Source organism: Haplochromis burtoni, unplaced genomic scaffold, assembly GCF_018398535.1.
Source record: "Haplochromis burtoni strain Fernald_Lab_line unplaced genomic scaffold, NCSU_Asbu1 Contig_170, whole genome shotgun sequence".
Taxonomy (NCBI): domain Eukaryota; kingdom Metazoa; phylum Chordata; class Actinopteri; order Cichliformes; family Cichlidae; genus Haplochromis; species Haplochromis burtoni.
In genome coordinates, this window is record NW_024582531.1 from 97,483 (window position 1) to 118,795 (window position 21,313).

General features: G+C 45.1%; 2 protein-coding genes and 1 long non-coding RNA gene across 3 annotated transcripts; 2 read left to right on the forward strand and 1 right to left on the reverse strand.

The window, feature by feature from the left end:
* Nucleotides 1–4,794: 4,794 nt before the first annotated feature.
* ifngr2-1 (interferon gamma receptor 2-1) lies at nt 4,795–9,732 on the forward strand. Its single transcript, NM_001361109.1, has 7 exons — nt 4,795–4,966; nt 5,979–6,084; nt 6,414–6,598; nt 6,726–6,874; nt 8,308–8,449; nt 8,592–8,740; nt 9,313–9,732. The coding sequence occupies exons 1-7, from the start codon at nt 4,927–4,929 to the stop codon at nt 9,439–9,441; spliced, it is 900 nt and encodes a 299-aa protein (NP_001348038.1). The 5' UTR covers nt 4,795–4,926; the 3' UTR covers nt 9,442–9,732.
* Nucleotides 9,733–10,244: 512 nt separating this feature from the next.
* On the reverse strand, nt 10,245–17,774 carry LOC102297522 (transmembrane protein 50B). Its single transcript, XM_005933619.3, has 7 exons — nt 17,647–17,774; nt 15,477–15,663; nt 14,848–14,960; nt 14,184–14,251; nt 13,742–13,834; nt 12,937–12,994; nt 10,245–11,453 (listed from the first exon to the last, which is right to left on the reverse strand). Exons 2-7 carry the CDS (start codon nt 15,573–15,575, stop codon nt 11,408–11,410), a joined length of 477 nt encoding a protein of 158 aa, XP_005933681.1. The 5' UTR covers nt 15,576–15,663; nt 17,647–17,774; the 3' UTR covers nt 10,245–11,407.
* On the forward strand, nt 16,584–21,304 carry LOC102297827. The gene is made up of 3 exons (XR_316519.3): nt 16,584–16,870; nt 19,763–19,821; nt 20,297–21,304. It is a non-coding gene; the product is annotated as an uncharacterized LOC102297827 (long non-coding RNA).
* Nucleotides 21,305–21,313: the final 9 nt, after the last annotated feature.

Genomic DNA, 21,313 nt, shown 5'->3' on the forward strand with positions numbered 1-21,313 from the left:
CTCTTCCTAAACAACCAAATGTCATGTTGCCATATCATTTTTTGATTGGTCGACATGGTGCATTTTTCCACCAACACCAAAGGGCTGTTTTTGTTGTGGTTTTTTTGCTCATAAGCAGAGAGGTCTCGCTGCTGTCCTTAGACAGTAAACGTGAAGAAACTATTGAGGAAAAAATGCTGCGTATATCTTGTTTATCATGACTCTGGTTATACTGGCCTATCAGCACAATTTAAAAAACGGTATATATCACCTTGTTGCTTTGTCATCTTGAAGTGGTCATGTGATTGGCTTACCACGACTACTTTATTCCTCCTCAGTCAACCAGCAGCACTCATGCCATTGTTTTGCCCCTGTATTAATAAGTCTGTAATACGCTCTATCTTATTTTACAGCGCTGTTATTCAATCGGGGGAAGCGCTCCGTTGAGGATAAAAGCATGAATTTGTTTGTATACAGAGGTACCGAAAAAGTGCAGCAGGGCCTCGGGTCTTTCTGTCGGGTAGTTCAGTTTACTGAAGAACACCTCAGGCTGTCAGGTTAAAACGATCGTGTTTTCGTATTGTAAACGCTGGCCCTCCTCTCAGAGCCTATGCTCTATCTGCTATTCCTGAACAGAGATACGCAAGTTTCTCCGTGACTGCAGCTGTCAGTCAAAGCTATGATAGCGTTACACCCCAATTTAACATCACCGCGGTAGGAGTTAGAATCAAACTTATGGGAAAGGAGACCCCTTGGACATAAATCAGCGTGATGAGAACTATTGAAAACAAAAGACAGAATCTTTGGGAAAAAAATTATCTGAGGAGGCAGGATTTATGACCTATACTGCAGCCAGACACCAGGGGGCGATAGAGATGTTTACGTTTTTGGCTTCATTTTTTGGGAGCTGTCGCATCGTCCATGTTTTCTACAGTCATTGTGTCTGTCACTACCGGATCCATACCAGATACCCGATCCATACCATGCATGTGCGAACGGTGTCTACTTCCGGTTGAAGCATTTTACGATAGTTACAGGTCAGAGTATCTGTTAAGATGTTAAGGATAATACGTATATCTTAAAATGTTTGCAATAATGAAGAATATAATGTAGACAAAAACGAAAAATAAAAAGATAGTTACGGATCAGGACTCCCTGATCCGTACTGCGCATGTGCAGATGTTTTCTTCTTCTTCTGTTCGTTTAATGGCAGTTTACTCCCCAGTGTACGAGGATACCGCCACCTGCTGACCGAGCGAATGAACCGTATTGTAAACTGAATTAGCGTCATTACAACCGTGGCCTCAATCTGATTTAGCGATAGTCGAGTGTGTTTATGCTCGTCTGTGAGGAGAGGATTGTTGGAATAGTGATGATGATGTGCGCTATCACTGTCAATTGTCAGTAAACACTTAATCTGGCTGATGAATCTTCACGTGAGATATTACAAAGTCTGCATTATTAACTCTGTAATTAGGCGCCATTCTTCTTATTTTACGGTGCTGTTGTTCAGTCGGGGGACGCTCTCTGTTGAGGAGAAAAGCATGAATTTGTTTGTATACGGATTATCCACTGTTTAAATGTCCCGGGCAGTCGAAAAGGAGGCAGAGCTGTTGAGAAATGCTAGGAGCTAACTGGGCGCTAACCGTATCATTCAAATATATTGAATGTCGCAATGTTGGCAAATAGAGGAAGTGACGTAAGATTTGCGCATGCGGGGTACGGATCGTGTTTCCGGTACGGATCGGGTAGTGACAGTAGCTGTGTCCAAATTCATGGGCTGCTTCCTCCTGAGGCAGCATTTGTAGACCGATTACGTCACAGCGACGCACCGAAGGCTGTCCAAATTTGTAGACTCCTCCGAATGCGGCCGACAAATGCGTCCTCCTTTTCCCCGAATTTGAAGGATGGGTCGGGTGTGTCCTTCGTGGCCTACCATATCCCAGAATTCAAACCAGCCAAACTCAAGTTTCCGGCAATGGCGGCCGCTACTAAGTTTTAAAATTACTCTTACTAATCTTTCTGGGTCACAAAATAAACTTTTAACATATTTTTAAATGTGCGTGTGTAAACTTCAAATATCTGCTCAGTTTATCAAGATATCGCATATTTGCAAAAGTGCTTCGACGTTTTTGGAGACGTCTGTTACCCACCAGCTCGACAGCTAGCCGAGAGCTTGGGGTCACTGAAGCCGCCGAGAACGGCACAACTCCCGGCACATCATTTTCAGATCACCGCGGACTTTTGCTACTTGGGTTAAAAGTAATATATAAGTCACTTAGACAACCTAAAAATGCTATTGTTTGGCTTTTTCAGTGTTTTATTTGTTCGTGAGTAAATCGGTTTGGCTGAAATTAAAGTTATTAGATTAGATAAAATAAAACTTTATTAATCCCCCGGGTGGGTTCCTCCTTGGTTTTCACACAGCTGAATAAACGTTAAACAGAAAACTGATTAAACAGAAGTGTGAGACAGTCGAGAATTTACGCCAGTGTCCTGATATATTTTAGATAGCAAGGAGCAGACGGCCGAGTTTATTAAACTCCACCGAGACAGCGGCGACGCTACTCAGAAGGCTAGACCGTCCAATTCCACAGCCGTTTACTTCCAGCCTACCCGACCTTCTGAGGACCCGGCCCACGTAGACCGCGAAGGCCGGGTCCTCAGGAGGATGCAGCCCATGAATTTGGACGCAGCCAGTGTCATTCAAATACATTAACTGTCGCAATGTTGGCAAAGAGAGGACGTGATGTAAGATTTGAGCATGCGTGGTACCGATCAGGTTTCCAGTACAGATCGGGTAGTGACACCCACACATGGATCCTCCTTTTCCGCAGATTTGAAGGATGGGTCGGGTGTGTCCTTCGTGGTCCACTATATCCCAGAATATATAACATGTTTTCAGGCGAGAATCTGTGTAAACTTCAAAGATCTGCTGGGTTTATCAAGATATCGCATATTTGCAAAAGTGCTCTGATGTTTTCGGAGACGTCTGTTACCCACCCGCTCAATAGCTAGCAGGGAGCTCGAGGCTCACTAGAGCCGGCTGAAATTAGCTGACTCTGAATTAAATCTGACATTAAAAATATTTCAATTCAGGAGGAAACATTTTCACCGGGAACAAAAACAGCAGGTTAATACGTGGAGATCCTGAAGGCTCCAAAAGTGATCAGATTAGATTTTAAGTATTTGTTCAGTTCTCTTCCAAACCCAGCAGCTGTCAGTTGTAATTTTTAAATGTTTACTAAAATAAAAATAAAAGCGTTATAACATCTCACCTGTTATAATTTTTAATCAGGCATACATGTGTACTATTTTTATTAATAGAGAGATTAAGCTTGTGTATCGTTCATTTAGTGATTGTGCTTAACTGTATGAAGCTTATTAGGCATTATCAAACAGATGATATGTAAGCGACGTGTAGTGCATTTTACCAAAGTGCTTAAGATAATTTTTTAATTATCTTTTTTTCGTTAAAAAATCTACTACATCATGTATAATTTTTTTCATGTCATGTGTAATTTCCATTGCAGATATTAATCACAGTTAAATCAAACTCCAGAGCTGTGGTGTCATCAAGTACGCTGGTGTACAGAAATCGCGCCGTGTTGCCGACAACGCGAGTACGGACTCGAGTACTCGTGAATTGAGAAATGGCCTTAATGAAAATGTAACCAAACTGTTTATCAGGGGAAAGTATAGCCTGACATTAGTTGGTAAATTGTTAACTTTTAACCAGCTGTTATTGTTGTCAGCTGTCTGGAAACAGCGGGGTCACGTCCGATCTGCTGATAATAGTCACAATATCAGGAGTAAATGAGCACGTTTATGCACATTTCCACGTGTTAGAGACTTCAGCTTGAGGAGGAAGAGGGTGGGATTTGATTAAGGTGCCGGTGGCGTAGTCCCTTTCGTTCATATTCTGGTTTCTTTGGTGAAGGCTTCCCCTTCTCAGATGATCAAACAGGTATGATGCAGGTATGAATCTAGCTGTCCGTCCACAGTATGCAAACATCTACAGTTGCTCTTGTCCTCTGCCTTTGGCGTACTCCAGCCTAAAATGTGATAAGGCTGAGCGGCAGGGTGCAGTATCCAGATATCTTTGCCGCTGTGTTCAGCATGACAGCCTCCACAAACTGGTGCCCGTTTCTATTTTAAGAAGTTAACTCTAAACTTATCAGTTTGCTGGAAGATGAAATTACAGACTAACATGTAAGTTTCTGAGTACAACATTCTTTTTTTGATTAAATAACTTGAAAAATGACTGATTATATCTTTAATATATTAAAAACTAAAACCAAACCTGTAATATAATGACATAAAATAAAACAAACTTTCCAGTGCACTGTACACAGTTACCAAAGTGCAACTCTCTGTGTTAGAATGCATTTCGTTTTCCTTGAACACAGCACAGAAAATCATAAAATAAACGGTTCATTGATTTATTTATTTGGAAGATTTAACTCTCGTTTCCTGTGATCGATCACATGCTGCTGACGTCACCCTCGCGTGAACGCGCGGGGGAATCCCCGGTCGGTCGATACTCAGCCCCGTGTGAGCTGGTGTGAGGGCGAGTCCACACACGGGCGTTGCTGAGCTTCGACGTGCAGGGCCCGGGACCCTCAGGTGGGAGGGCAGCGTAACTCACCTGGCTGCACAGGTGAGGTGGGGCTGAGCTGATTCTGAGCTCTGCTGGTAAACACAGTCTGTCCCAGCGGCTGTGAGCGGTGATCAAACACCGTGTGGAGCAGTTGTTGGTGTTTTGTTATCGTTTGTCACGTACAGCTTTAAGAGGCGGAACCGGAAATCCCCCAAGACAGAAGCAGTCTGGGACGGAGACGTCCAGATTATCCAGGACGAGGAAGTGCGTCGGTGTGTGTTTCGATTCTTCAGCTCCAGCCAGCACGTTCAGACACCGGCCACAGACCGAGGAATGAGGCCGACACCATGCTGCTGATCCTGCTCTGCCTCCACGCCGTCTCCTGGGGTAAGGAGCCGCCGCCGCCGGACAATACCTGCCGAGCTACCGGCTAACAACGGCCTGTAGCCCCGCAGGCTAACCACGGATGAAGCAATATTCTGTGCGTGTGCGCGACAGACAGAGATTTTGTGTTTGAATCACGTTTTCGCTCCGGAGTCAGACTGAACTTTAAAATAACCGATGTTAAAATGTCATTTTCTAATGTCTTCAGTTATTAATGACTCATTCAAGCTGTTTTGTTGTAATCGACGTCAGGTGTTTCCAGCTGAACACGAAAGGCTGCTGTTACCTGCCAGCTGGGTTTCACCTGTGGATTTAGCGTGGCCGTCACATTCAGGTTCAAATGTCAGAGGTTATCTTAAAACTGATCATCCGGATAAAATACGGAACTCGTTGAGCTCAGACCAGGAAATGTTCGGTTCAGCGCGTCTAACATGAGAAAATGTCCTTTTTCTGTTTGCTGCGACTGTTTCAGGTTAAAAAGGTGAAACAGTCGCAGCTGCTGGAGGGTTAAAGGTTCCTGTGAAACATGGAAGTGGGCTATAAATGTCCAAAGCTCCTGACATGACAGGAAAGGATCTGTGAAGCTTTCAAAGAGTTTATTTCAGGTTATAATCATCACTTCTGTGTTTGTTTAAATCAGCCTGTAAACATGTTTAACCTTCATTATTACTGATGCAATAAACGTTCATTCATCTGTTCACTGTAAACACGTTTGACTCTGACACTCTCAGGCAATAAATAACTGATCTGTCCAATCAGAAAACAGACATGAAAGTGAATAAATGACGTCACCACAAACATCAGGTTCACATCTGTTCAGTTTTTAAAAACGTGCCGTGTGCAGCAGACAGATGTTATTCCTCGTTTTTGAATCTTTGTCCCTCTGAGCTCAGACGTCGTGGCGTCGATGGTTCCTGCTGTCTCTTTAATAAATCATCTGAGGCCGTGATCACATGAATAACAATAATCTGGATTATGCAGGGATTTCTCTGGTTTGCTTTCTTCACCTTTGCAGTCGCGTCTCAGGCGCCGCCGCCTCCACAGAACGTCCAGGTGGAGAAGGGTCAGCTGACGTGGACTCCAGGGGAGCCGGACGTTACCTACACTGTGAATTACCGCAGGTGAGCCCTCACAGCCAGGGAAGGTGCTCTGTTTTAAGGTGGAGCTTCCTTTTATATCGTCACGGCCGTTGGTGGCAAGAGGTCAGCTGATGACATTTTATTTACTCCATCGTTCTCACAGTTTCACATGAAAGCCGCCATCAGAGAGCAGCAGGCTGAGTGTAGTGTCACTGTCACAGATTCTAATCCACAGTGGGCTGGTAAAATGTTTAGGAATAGGTCAGAGGTCAGCAAAGCTCCTGCTTCAAAGCAACGAGTGATTGGGTTTCACAGCAGAGAGAACGCTGAGCAGAAGTTTTCTCTGACTCGTTTCTGTTCCTCATCCTCAGATTTAACTCTGATAAATGGGAAGCTCTTCCAGCCTGCATCCAGACGCCTTTCCATTCCTGCAACATATCAGCGATTGGGCCGCGCGACACTAACGACTCGCCCGAGAACAGCTGCGTGACGCTGCGTGTGCGGGCCGAGAGACGGGGGCTGAGATCTGAGGGTGTTAACGCCGGCAGCAGATACGGTGAGAAACCTCAGATATGTGTCAGCGCTGTCTGTGGGTGAAGCTGTGAGACTCGAGGTGTTAACCATCCTGACCACAGTGTGAACCACGAGCTGCTGCTGCGCTGACGCTCGCTCTGCTCTTCCAGGTGACGTCTGCACGCCTCCGTTAAGCATTTTGACCCGGCCTGGATCACTCACCGTATTCCTTAACGATGACCACGAGCTGGCGAAGGAACACGCCAACAATGCCAAGCACAGGATTTACTTTGGCAGAGAGGGAGAGAGTCCTCTGCAGGTGAGACCACAGAGTGATTCCTCCAGGTGTTTATGCTCACCTGATGTTGGGTGGTATCTGCTCCTTTGTGTAAAGAGGAGCAGGATGAGTCCTGCCAGAGCTACAAAATGACTTCTGGCAGCACATTAGTGTGAATGTGTTTGACCAAACAATCACAAACAGACTTCATTCTGGTTCCACAGAAGAGGGGCCTGAAAACTGAAGGCTCTGCCTCCCATTCTACTTTTAAATACTCGAGGAACAACAAGTAGGCCTGCAGAGCGAGAGCGACGTGCTCTAATAGGGTGATATGGTACTACAAGGTCATTAAGATAAGATGGGGCCTGATTATTTAAGACCTTGTATGTGAGGAGCAGGATTTTGAGTTCTGGATTTAACAGGAAGCCAAAACAGGAGAAATCTGCTCTCTTTCTAGTCCCTGTCAGGACTCTTGCTGCAGCATTTTGGATTAGCTGAAGGCTTTTCAGGGAGTTTTTAGGACTTCCTGATAATAATGAATTACAGTCGTCCAGCCTGGAAGTAATAAATGCATGAACTAGTTTTTCAGCGTCACTCTGAGACAGGATATTTCTAACTTTAGAGATGTTGCACAAATGGAAGAACGCAGTCTTACATATTTGTTTAATATGTGCGTTGAAGAATGTCCCTTGCTGGGCTCTGTAGTTTTTAGTGTTCTTTTAATTCCTTTGAGCAGTTTTTTTTTTTAAATTATTATTATTCATGCCAGTGTGCTTGCTGATACAGCCACATGTGTCTGTCAGTGGTCAGTGTGTGCAGGCAGGTCCAAGCATATTTGGACAGTTTGCCTCTGCACCAACAGACAGTCTGCACAAACTGTTTCAGAATTACAGCTATTTTTACACAGTTCCCATTTTCAGAGACTCAAAGTGACTGAGAAGCAGTTTCGTGTCCAGATGAATCCTGCGCCTTCATTTTTAGGACTAAACTCAATTCAATTTTCAATTCAATTTCAATTCAATTCAATTTTATTTATATAGCGCCAAATCACAACAAAAGTTGCCTCAAGGCACTTCACAGATACAGAGAAAAACCTAACAATCATATGACCCCCTATGAGCAGCACTTAGGCGACAGTGGGAAGGAAAAACTCCCTTTTAACAGGAAGAAACCTCCAGCAGAACCAGGCTCAGGGAAGCCAGAGAGCCACAAACGGGCAGCAGCTGCAGTGAAGCCCTGAAGCAGCATGTGGTCATGGGTCCATGGAGGGATAAACATCTGCTCTTATCAATGTTAAGCTGCACAGCTGGGTTACTTTCCGTGGAGCTCTGACAGTAAATAAAAAGACTGATAATTCAGCTGGGAAACACAATCTTATCTGAATACAGGACAAGACGAGCAGAAGCAAACACTTCAGTGTAATTCACTCACACTGTGTGTGTGTGTGTGTGTGTGTGTGTCATTGTCTTCATCAGAAGTATGAAGACACCATAGACTCCAGGACCATTGAAGACCTGGAGGAGGGGCAGCGGTACTGTGTTCAGGTGGCCTATACGGTCCACGGGGACCTCGTGGAACCACGCAGCTGCATCCAGTGTGAGGTCATCCCTGCATCAGGTAAGCTGCTCTTCTTGGTGTAACGTTCCTTTAACGCGCTCCGACTCCAACCAGAGACACAGATGTAAACGACTCCGCTGCTTTTGAATCAGCTGAAGGTTTTAAAGCTGCAGCAGTAAACTCACTGCGTCTGTTTTCTCAGAACACGTGAACAGGACGCCGATGATCGTGGGGCTGCTCGTCGGCATCGTGGTCCTCGCCATCATCATTCTTACATTGGGATACCTCGGGTTTTTCCAAACTGAGAAAATCAAACGCTGCCTGGAGCCACATAAATATGAAATCCCGCCGGTAAGACCAATACTGCTGCACACACTCACCACACAGACACTGGTGGGCGCTGTATCTACTCAGAGCGTGTCAGCGAGTAAAAGAGCTGATTTTGAAAGTGTTCGCTTCACGATCAGTGTGTAAGACCAACGTGGTTCTTCATGGTGACTGGTGAGTCGCTGAACTGTCCAATGGTGTTAACAGAGCTGTCAGTCCAGCAAAGTTAGAGCCAAAGTTAGATGGGTTTAATTTTGTACTTGTTTGGTCGAGTGTGTGAGACAGACACGGTTAGAGTGGGGAAAAAGCCGTCCTGTGTTTCCCACTATTGTGTTTTTTATTTGAATAATTTGTTTGTTTTTAAGCAGGCTGCTGCCGTTCTTTTGTTCTGTTATGTGTTTGAGTAAACGAATCGCTGCATTTGTTCGCAGCTGGAAGAGTTAAAACCGCTTCTCTGAGCTTCGACCAACATTATTAGCAGACGTACTCATGGGCAGATAAATGACTGTTGTAAAAACAATCGGTGAAAGGCTCAGCCAATCGCCCATCGTTAGTCTTCACTGCCTCTGAGGTTCCTGTGTCTTCTCCTCCTTCAGAATCTGTTTCGTGGGGAATTTGAAGTCCGACCATTTACTCCCATCGTAGAGCGCTATGACGACCTCCAGATCTCTCACGGTAACTACGAGCCCAGATCAGCACTCAGCCCTCCCGCCGCTGCTTCCTGAACTCTTGGAGAGGCTCCGCCCACTCACAGAGACTCCACTCAGTTTACCAGCAGAGGCGACTGAGTCGCTCACCTGCTCCAGGTGATCTAACCGTGCACCATCTGGATTATTTACCTGTGAGCACCTGATCTCAGAACATTTGTGAACTACTCCCATGAGGACAGTGGGTGGAGTAAAACCAGGATGGAGCGCAGCGAGCAGCTTCCTGACACTAATTTTAACCACTGCGCGCTAACAACCATCGCAGCAGAGAAGCGGGTCACTCTAGCATTAACCAAGTATCGTTTCTGAATGGCCACGCCTCCCTGAATGTTCTCCACGCTGCCGCTGCTTCAAACCTCCGATGACAGAAAATAGTAGAAAAACAGGAACTGCAAACACGTCTGCGTGCTCTTTCTCAAACTTCCTACAGTCCTGTTTAACTCTGAGAGTTAGTTTCTTTATTAATAACTGTCGGTGAGAGCGTTCCTGGGCAGGTGGGAATAACACGCTCACTGCTGGATCTGACTGGCTGCGGTAAGAGGACAGTTGTGGCCAACACTTCCTGTTTCAGTGAAATAGGAAGTGTCGCATGCGCCTGTAACATGAACACTGTTGGGTAAATGTTTGTCTACGGGAAATTTTCATGTAATTTTTTTTTGGGGGGAGACACAGGAAGCCCCTCCTCCCTGCAGAGGTCAACTCCCCGTCCTTCTGAATAAGCGGAGTTCACCTTAATAAAATGTCTGAGTCACTGGTGAGGCTGAGTCATTGCTTCCAGTAAACAGCAAGTTAAAGGTTACAGTAACAAACAAAGCAGCAGCTCACAGCCACGCCCACAACACTTTTTATTGTTTCAGGAACGACTGAAGCAGCCGAGATTTTAAACTTTAATACTGAAAAATCATCAACACACATTGTAGTCACAAACAGGAAGTTCAGGAACAAAAAACGTCCTTTTATAATCCAGTGTCAGACGGAGACGAGACAGCAAATGTGCTTTCAGCTATAAATTAGCCCCGCCCCCTTGAAGTGTCAGCCTGGAAGATTTTCATTAAAAATACATGTAACAATCACAGACTTTTAATTTGGAGGAGTCACAGGAAGTACAATCTGGAAACCAATCAGGTACAGTCTGAGGTAAAAAAAATTTTTTTTATCTAAAACGGTCCAGAGTGAGCGTGACCTGATGGACGAGGTGAAACGTGTGTGTGTCACCTGTGGCTAACAGGTTAGCATCCGTCCTGTGGCGGCTACACATCGCTCCGCTCGACTGTGCTACATCCAACCACAGCAGGACGGGGCCGGTTGCTCGGCTATTTGTTTACGGCTTCTCGTCAGAGCGAGAGGCGAGTCTCACATCCAGCTGTTTACGGCTAACATGTGACCTTTAGCATTTAATCAACAGGAAGTGAGGCTGAAATCTCCCAGAGTGACACTTTAACAGTAAGACCGGCGGTCCTGCCCGCCAGCAGGAATTCCCTCATTTTACAAAACACACTGAGACTGACACAGAGAAGTGAAACATAACAGAACTATATTTACACGTGTGTGTGTGTGTGTGTGCAGCAGCACTGATTGGTCTCCATTTAAAAAGCAACAATACTAAAACTGTTTTTACAGCTTCGATTAAAACAGCAGAATACAAAACATCTGAAGGCCGTGTGTGTGTGTGTGTGTGTGTGTGTGTGTGTGTGCGCGCACGGGTATTAACATCTTAATGGGGACCAACATTTGGTAGTATACTATATTTGTGGGGACAAACAGCCCTCATGGGGACCAAAATACCGGGCCCCAGTTTGAGGGCATTTTTTAGACTCAACTAGGTTATGATTTGGTTTAGGGTCAGGCGTTCATTTTTGATGGTTAGGGTAAACGGCTAGGGAAAGCATTATGTCAATGAGATGTCCCCACAAGGATATAAATACACGTGTGTGTGTGTGTGTGTGTGTGTGTGTGTGTGTGTGTGTCTGTCTGTAGAGACGTCTTAACCCCATAAATCTTCAGTGCGGCCAAACTTGTAGATCAGAGTGCTGCAGAGAGAGGAGACAGTGATGTCACAGTGATGTCACACACTGAGCAGACAGATCCAAACTCACAGCTCAGCTCCACAGTGCTGTGATGTTTGGAGGCTAATGAAGCTCTCTGTCATGTAATAGCTGTGTCACTACCGGAAACCCGATCGGTACCCCGCATGCGCCAAAGGTGTCTACTTCCAGTCGAAGCGTTTTACGATAGTTACAGGTCAGAGTATCTGTTAAGATGTTAAGAATAACAAGCATCTCTTAAAATGTTTCCAATAATGAAACATGTCAATATAATGTAGACAAAAATAAAGATAGTTACGGATCAGGGCTCCCCGATCCGTACTGCGCATGTGCAGATGTTTTCTTCTTCTTCTGTTCGTTTAATGGCAGTTTACTCCCCAGTGTACGAGGATACCGCCACCTGCTGACCGAGCGAATGAACCGTATTGTAAACTGAATTAGCGTCATTACAACCGTGGCCTCAATCTGATGTAGTGATAGTCGAGTGTGTTTATGCTCGTCTGTGAAGAGGATTGATTGGAATAGTGATGATGATGTGCGCTATCACTGTCAGTTGTCAGTAAACACTTCATGTGGCTGATGAATCTTCGCCTGACACATTATAAAGTCTGTATTATTAACTCTGTAATTAAGATAAGATAAGATGACCTTTATTAGTCCCACAGGTGGGAAATTTGTTTTGTTACAGCAAAAGTAATACAAGTAGCAAAATTAGGCGCCATTCTTCTTATTTTACGGCGCTGTTGCTCAATCGGGGGACGCTCTCTGTTGAGGAGAAAAGCATGAATTTGTTTGTATACGGATTATCCATTGTTTAAATGTCCCGGTAGTCGAAAAGGAGGAAGAGCTGTTGAGAAATGCTAGGAGCTAACTGGGCGCTAACCGTATCATTCAAATATATTGACTGTCGCAATGTTGGCAAAGAGAGGAAGTGACGTAAGATTTGCGCATGCGGGGTACCGATCGGGTTTCCGGTACGGATCGGGTAGCGACAAGCTACACAGCTGTGGTTAAACTAACATGAGCACAAGGCAGGTGGAGGTGAAACATGATGGTCCTGATGGACTGAGACAAACTCCAACCACGACAGGGTGTGAATCAATCATTAATCTGGAGCCGGTTAGAAAACAAACACTCATTTAGAGCTGGAAACCCCCTCCCTGAGAAATCTGGTATTTACAGTCTGTGTGGATGTTAAAGCTTCTTTTCACGCTCGTATCCATCCACCCGCCTTTAGTTCTTCTTTCTGCATCAGTTAGTGGAACAGAAACGGGCCTGAATGGGTTAAACTGAGCCAGGCTTTCCCGGCAGGAGTTCCCGCCCATTACAGGAAATAAGATGCAACAGGTTTCATGTAATGTGTCGCAGCGCTGCAGGAAGCACATATTTGGCACCAAGCTGGTTAATTACAACAGGCCTGTGCGCCGTTTCAGCTGCTTCAGTGTCAGCGCTGCTGCTTTTCACTCACCTAAAAAAGATGAAGGCGTTCTGAAAGAACACAGCCATCCCCGGAGCCACTTCTTTCTCTGAGGGAACACAGCGACATGTTATCAGTCACATCAGGTTTCACTGTGACTGAGCATGTTCAGAGAGAGCAGACTCCCTGCGCAGGTCTAAGGAAGTCAGATTAAAATCATTTGTTGTATTTTTAGACTCCACAGTGTAATAACCACAAGGCTTTTCTTCTGCTGCTCACACAGCAAGCGCAGCAGGGTGAAGACTGCAGCGCATGGACCTGCTGCAGGAGCAAAGCTGAATTTAAAATAAGACTCCCTGATCCATCGTTTCAGGATCAAATCCGACCAACTACCAGGTCTACGCTGCAACCTCAAACACCCTGCTGTGGTCACGTGTGAGAGGCCACAAACTGCACCCGCTGGAGGTGAAATGAACCGAGGGCTGTCCCTGAGTGCTACCTGCGCCTCAGTCACGAGAACAATGAGCAGTTTTAACCTTGTGTGGTTTGTAGTGATTCACTGAGGTTTGCTTTCGGTTCGTGTGGATTTTTTCTGTGTGAAACGAGACCAAACCACAGGAAAAAGCTCCAAGTTTCCAAAACGGTCATGTGATTCAGAGCAGAAGAATACACCATGAAGCAGCTGATAAAGGCCAGCAGTGACTTCGCGCTCCAAACCATAACATACTCTCTGACTTTGTCCAGGCTGAGCTGTTACTAACTTAAAGGTATAACTTCTGGTTTTCCCTCCAGCCTTCTGATCATTTCCAGGTTTGCATGTTTGACCAGCAAGGACAGACTGAGGGGAGAAACTCACTCGGCACTACGTAGCCTCCAAACAGGATCCAGATGGAGCCGATGAGCGAGCCGAACATCATCATGAAGCCGATGAAGAGCCAGAGACGAGCTCCTGCAATCGCAGACACATGCAGTACAATTACATATGAGCAGTGCTGTGTCTGCTGTGTTTGTCCATCCTGACGGCTGTGCAAAGGGCAGGATTCACACCGCCGTCAGATATACGTTTTTTTAAAATATCATTTTAGCTTTTATTGGCTAGATACAGCGAAGAGAGACAGGGTTAGGGTAACCCTAACCCACGCCGGCATGTGGTCTGTGCACCCACTGAGCTACACCACATATTAGTCTCTTTACAGACAGCTGAGGCTCTGCACTTTACTCTTAACATCTGCGTCACGTGTGTGTTTCTCACACCTCTGAGCGCCACAGCAGATCCCTGACAGGTGACAAACACTCACCTGTCCGGCCCATACAGCCTTCTCCGTACGTGTCCCCCCTCACCTGGCCGTTGGAAACTGCATTAATCCTGAGAATGAACACAGAGTCACATAGAGGAGTCTGAGCGCTTCATGCTGCTCACACTGCAGATATAAACAGGAAGTGATCACATGATGTTTCAGAGTCTCTGCTTTGTTTTTGACCTTTGTTGATTCACATTTGACTGCAGCACCAGTTTCCAAGCACACCGTGAAATCTGGCAGGTCTGTAACTTCCTCGGAGTCTGAGGTCAAACCTGTCTGACACCAGCTCAGCTCATTAACAGCATCGAGGTCAGAATAACAACAGACTGAATGATTCTGCAGTTTGGCTGCTCTCCTGTCACATCGTGAAAGGTTTTGGTTCCTCTTTGGTGAAAGAAGAGTTCTAAGTAATGAGGCATCATCAGAGGTCACAATTTGTCCTTTCAAAGCCTCGCTGAGATGTTTAAGCTGAAATTACATTTCACTGCAGGAGGAAACCATATAAAGCAGCTGCTTGTAAAGAGGCTGTGAGGCACATGAACAAACCCAAGCAAATCTTACATGTGTTTTCATGTGGATAACTCTGCCCCACCCGCCCGCGCCTCAATGGTCTAACAACTCTGAAAGCATGTACGGTATGAAAGCAACGTTTCACACTTACATGAAGAAAGCGATGGTGGAAAAGACGCCACAGGTGTGGAAGGCGTGGTTCATCTGCTCCTGGGTTGGATACGCCACAGCGGCGTCGATCATGATCCACCAGCCGGTGAAGAACTAAAAGAAGAGAACGTGCACAGCGAGACATGACGTTTCTAAAGGTTTTACTTCCTGTCCATCCTTAGCAGACATCCGTTCTGTCACTAATGTCTGAGTGTTTACAGATCATGGGGTGGCTGCAGCTCAGCTCATCTGGCTGCTCCAGTCTGCATACCAAATATCCTTGTAAAGATACTAAACCTCACTGCTCTCCGATGGATGAATGTGTGTGAATGTTGGATAGAAAGCAAAGCAAAATGTGTTTGTGTGAATGAGGCTTTGATTGATCAGATGTGTCTTAGCTGGACTGGTTTTTACATCAGACTATCACAGCAAACTTCTGGATTATTAACAGTCATGTTTGAGGTAAACACAGATTATGGCATTGTTCTGGGACAAACGGGAAACAGATCGCGTGAAGCGGAATATTTACAGCTCCAATAAGACCTTCACCATTCACCAACCTCCCAGCGGCGAACATTTATCTTATCTGAGATTTCGAACAGACTCCGCCCCTCTCTGCCTCACACTAACCAGAACTCCGGCCACGATGGAGGCCACGGCATTCCTCCTCTCGCCCCAGTCGATGCATTCACACTCAGGCCAGCGGAAGTTATCCAAAAAGCCGGCCATCCTCCTCCTCCGCCTTCTTCTTCTTCAGTTGTCCTGACAGGCGAGTCTGCCCCCCCCTCAGCAGCTGCTCACACTCTGTGAAAGACGCCTTTAAAACAAACACAGGCCGTTAACAGCGTCCTGCAGTGGGTGAAGGACGTCTGGACCTGAAGATTCAACCAGAACCAACGGACATTGATTTTCACCACATCTGCTACAAACTGTCAGAAATATGAGGACACGTCGTCATTCAGAAAGTTTTTTTTTTTCCATTTTAATCGCAGAAGAACGTTTTGAAAAATAAACAGACGGGAGAAACAGATCCATGTTTCTACCTGGGTTTAGCTCACTGTCACGCATCAGCTTACAGACTCAGCAGTAGGGCTGCACGATTAATCGTTAGAAAATCGCGATCTCGATTCATACTTATGTGCGATCTCATTTCCAAATGACAACGATTTAAAGACGATTGTACCGCATTTTGATCCGGGACGTAATCTGCATGAAAACAAGCGCTCACTCTTCCTGCTCAACAAATGACAAGGGCGGAGCCTTATACCACGTGATACAGAAGGTGTGATGCTAAAATTAGCAGGAAAAAACAACGGAGAGCACGTCAGGGATGACGAGAAAGTGACAGGAGAAAATCCGTCCCGGTCAACCACCCAAACACCAATAACGGGAACCTCATACAGCGCTTCCCTATACCTGTCGAACTCAAAGAAATTACGGAGGCTATCACTTATCACCTGACCAAAGATATGGCTCCCATCAACACTGTTCAAAACGAGGGATTTAGGAAAATGATCAACACCCTAGACAAACGCTACACAGTGCCGTCCCGCAACTATTTTTCTATTGTTGCACTACCTGCTCTGTACACGCAGCGTCGAGCGACGGTGGAGACGCAACAACAAAATGTGAGACATTTGTTGTTTTTATGTTTATTTATTGTTTTTATGTTTATTTATTGTTTTTATGTTCAGTCTCAACTGTTACGAAGTTGATGTGCAGTTAATAAGTGCAATAAATATTTATACTGGAAAAGAGAATCGTGAGAGAATCGTGATCTCAATTCTAAGCCAAAAAATCGTGATTCTCATTTTATGCAAAATCGTGCAGCCCTACTCAGCAGCAGGTCAGAATCACACAGAACAACATTTAGACATTTCCTCCAACAGCACGTGATCAGATGATCACAAGTTCAGTCTGAGATTCACAGCCGGGGTTCTTTCACTGCTCTCAGGAAAAAGCTTCACGAATCGGAGGAAACTCTGAACATTACCTCCTCCTGACCAGGTGCAGGTTATGACCAGGTAAGGTGTTGAGCATCCGTTACCATGGTGACTTAGTGGGTAAAAAGAGAGGCCCAATTTTAGGAGTGTCACCTGTCCCGGCTCCAACACTGAGATGCTTCAGTGATGGACTGAAGCTGCAGATGCTGACCTGCTAACACCTGCTCACCAGTTTCCTGCAGGAACCTGATTATTTTACTGTTTCTTTATTTTTATTTATTTTTTAACAAGCCATTTCGTGATATAATTACTTTATTTTGACTTATTATTCTTTTTCAGTCTCAGATCTTTTAGATTTAAAGGAGCTTCTTTTGTGGTCTTTTAGAATTTAATTGGTATTTTATAACTTTACACTGTAGTTCAGCTTTTTATTTCTTTCACAGTTATTGAGGTCTGTTTTGTTCCGGCTGGTTCACTTGTTCTCATGTACATATTTAAAGCGCAGGTGTATCCGCAGGGCAAAGTGTTTGCTAGCTGGTCGGGGGCTAACTGTTTGCTCCACCGCAGCACAGGCGTAGCTGCTCCGTCAGCCTCCTGCAGGTGTGCGGATTCCCACACCGACAGGGTTGTCAACACCTGTCTGTTCTTCGCTCCCTGCTGGATTAATAACCGTACACCTGTCCTGTGACGGTCACAGCTCACCGAGCATTTGTTCCACCGAGCAAACGGGAGCTAACGGAGGCTAACGCTAACTGCTCGTAACCCGTCTCGTTTCCCGCTTTATTCCTTCAAGTAACATCTGAAGCAGCGCGTTAGTCGCACCTGCCTGCGAGCCTCCCAGCTGTCTGAAAACTCACCTGATATCAGTCACCCCCATGAAACAGAGCCGCGCAACAACGTTTTTCACTTTCCATTTACGGCACAGCCCCTCGTCTGCGGCTTCATTTCCGGGAGCCTCACGGGCTCTGCGGCACACTGCTGCCTCCTGCGGTCAGGACCAGGCTCTGCATCCTATAAAGTCACTAACTTTAGCAGTAGTGAAGCGCTGTATGCTGGCAAACAAATACCACGTATACACACATGTGATGAACGATTCCCCAAGGCTGGGGAGGCCGTTTATAAAGAATAATTATATAACCATATAAAAATATATTTTTACATAAAATGTTTTAAATTAAAAATCTTTACACATAGGGAGGTTTTTGCATTTCATTCATTCATCTTTATTTCCCATCAGCATATCGATCTGCATTCACTCACACTTCAGTCCAGCACAGATGAAAGATGTCTCAGGTCTTATCTGTGAGACCCGTGTGGTAAGCACCATAAACACAGCAGCCTTCTTAATATGTTTTGTTCTATAAGCTGGTTTGTTGTCCATGAACTAAAAATGAGAGAGAAGAGTAGAACAGCAACGGCATTATCACATGTGTCCACAGTAAGTGTCCAGTAGGTGTCGCTGTTTTCACTGAGTCTTCTCTGAGCTGGACTCATGTTGCTGCCTTGCTTTGATGTTTGAATCCACAAACCAGCAGAGACTGATTCATGAGAAAACCTCAGAAATCTCCTGCTTGTTCGAGCCGAACCTCAGCATGAAAGTCTGAAACGGCTCCAGACTTCAGACACAGACAGACGGCATCTTTACTCACTGAGAGAAAAAGGCTGCGAGGTTGACCTGAGAGCTGCTGCTCTGAACGAGCTTCAGTCAGATGTGAACATGAAGCAGAGCGGTGCTCTTCATCATCAGAGAGCCTCAGACTGAAGCGTTCCTGTCATGGACAGACCTCTGGGCTTCGTTCAGAAACACAGGCCACAGCTTTTCTCTTCCACCAAAGGACAATCGGCCGCTCTCTCACTTCATTTTATTGAATCGTCAGCTTTCATTTACTAAAAATATATTTTTCTTCTAATGACCAGAACAGCATGTGGAAGGTCAGATTTCTGTTCAGTGAGGCGATGCAGACTCACAGCACCGTCACCTCCACCCACTCCAGAGAAAGCCTGATTACTTGCCCTAACCCTTTCAGCCCTGATACTGATACATGTACAAATACTGATGCTGATAAAGGTACAGGCACATATACAGATACGGATAAAGGTCCTGATACAGATTAAATACAGTCAGGTCCATAAATATTTGGACACAGACAACTGTTTTTGGTTCTGTGCATCAACACAATACATTTTAAACGAAACAGCTCAGATGCAGAGCTTCAGCTTTAACTCAGTGGGTTGGACAAAAAGATTGGATTAAAATGTGAGGAACTAAAGTATGTTTAACACAATCCCTTCATTCCCACACAGATTCAATAAGTGATAATGAAGTGTTCATTTCTAATACGCTGTTGAAAACCCTCTGCTGGGTTTGCTGACGGTCTTAAACTCACAGACATCACCAGATGCTGGTTTCCTTCTCTCTCTCAGGCCTTTACTGCAGCAGCTTTCAGCTCCTGTGTGTTTGTGGGTCTTTTTGACCAAAGTTTAGTCTCGAACAACTGAAATGCTCAGTTGGGTGAAGGTCAGGTGACTGACTTGGCCACAGATAAGGATGTAATGAAGAAATTCCCCACACCTGTCCATGAAATAGCCTTTGAGTCAACTGTCCAATTACTTTTGGCCCACTTAAGAAGAGGGTTGCACACGTTAAGGAGCTGAAACTCCTAAACCCTTCACCCAGTCTGAACGTGGTTACCCTCGATCGAAAGCTGAGAGTCTAACCATCATATCCACGTCTATTATATAACTATAACTGGAATATGACTCAGTAAACAGGTCACAACACAAAACTTGTCAGTGTCCATATATATATGGACCTAACTGAACAGATACTGATGCAGGACGACTCCTTCACTCTCCTCCTGAGGAGGTTCATCCGTGAACATTCAACACTGAACAGCTACACACAGAGCAGTAAACTCACCCCGATCACTTTCCAGCTCCTAATCTTTGTGTGGATGGTTTTCTTCTTTTTAGGCAGCCAGATGTTCAGAGTCCAGCTGTGGGTGTCGGTGAAGGTTCAGACGTGTCAGCAGGTGAGATAGCAGATGGAAACGTCATTAAAGCGATGATAAGAGGCGATATGGTAGGCTCCGAGTCTGCTTTTGTTCATATCTGCAGACTCACTGATAGATCACTCTGAGGTGTTAGAGTCTACGGAGAGAGATTCAGTTTTCCTTCAACATAACACAAGATGTGTTAACACACAGGTAACGTGTCAGGATTGGGGAGGTCATTCCGGTAAACATCTGCGTAGTTTTCCTCAGTGGTGTTGAACTTCAAGCACTCAAGAATAATAACCGTGAAATCATTTTATCTAAAAGGTTGGAAGAAGATGGTGTTATGAATGATTAAAATTATTTTGTAGCTAAGATTCTTTTTCAGCAGCTGAAACTAAAACACAACCTAAAGCTGTATAAAGTTCAAATGTCTGACTCAGGCACATGAAATAAAGCACAGTCAGTAAAAATGTTAATCAAGCTTTTATATCCACTTATTAAATAATTACAGAGAGCTCTGTGATGGATCGAAACCTGTACAGGTGTACCCATCTCTCACCCTATGAGACCTGTGATAGGCTCCGCCCACACCATGACCCTGGACTGTAATGAAAATGAACAGACTCTGCTCACCCAGCAGGACAGGATGCCATCCCATAATAACCACCAGCCTGCTGACATGCTTGAAGCTTCAGCGTCTGTGAAGCCAAAATAAATCCCTCTGTATGAAAATGTGATCCTTAAACAAACTGATCAGAGATCACAGATTTATTCACGTCACTTTTATTTACATCACAACCACAGGCTGAATCGTATCCATCCACTGGATCCTGATCACTGATTCATTGATCTCATTCAATGATTTTAATGACAGCTTCACCTGTAAACGATGAATCAAATCTACAGTATGACAGAGTGGAGTACGCAGGAAGCAACAGAACACAGAAACAGCAGCGGTTTTAGATACGGCGACACGGGCGGTTTGCCCGGGGCGGCATCACGGGCATCGGCAAAAAAAGAAAAAATGCTCCGATAGAAAAAAGCTATGATACCGGACACAGCTACTTCTTCTTCTTCGGGGTTTAACGGCAGCTGGCATCCTTGTACATGCAGTGCTGCCATCTTCTGTTTCAGTCCGTTATTACACTCTTAAATCCTGCTACTTATTCCTTTATCCTACTACTAGCTCCCAAAAGATTAGATCTTTTGTGATCTTACAAAGCTTCAAACGACGCGTCGACTATTAAATCAGTCGTCGACGATTTTGATAGTCGACTAATCGTGACTAGTCGTGGCAGCCCTAGTATGCACGCTGTCCTCAACAGCCATACTGAAACTGTCACAGTTCCAACGTCAGTAGGAAACACAGCCAGATAAACTTTTCAGGACAAACGAGACACAAAAGGAATTTTACTGGAAAGCAAAGATTGTTTCAGGACCTACAAGTTTAAAAGATTAAACCAGCAGCTCCAGGGAAGGTGACACAGATGCCTGTGAGAAGAACACCACTAAACCACTTCATACTGGG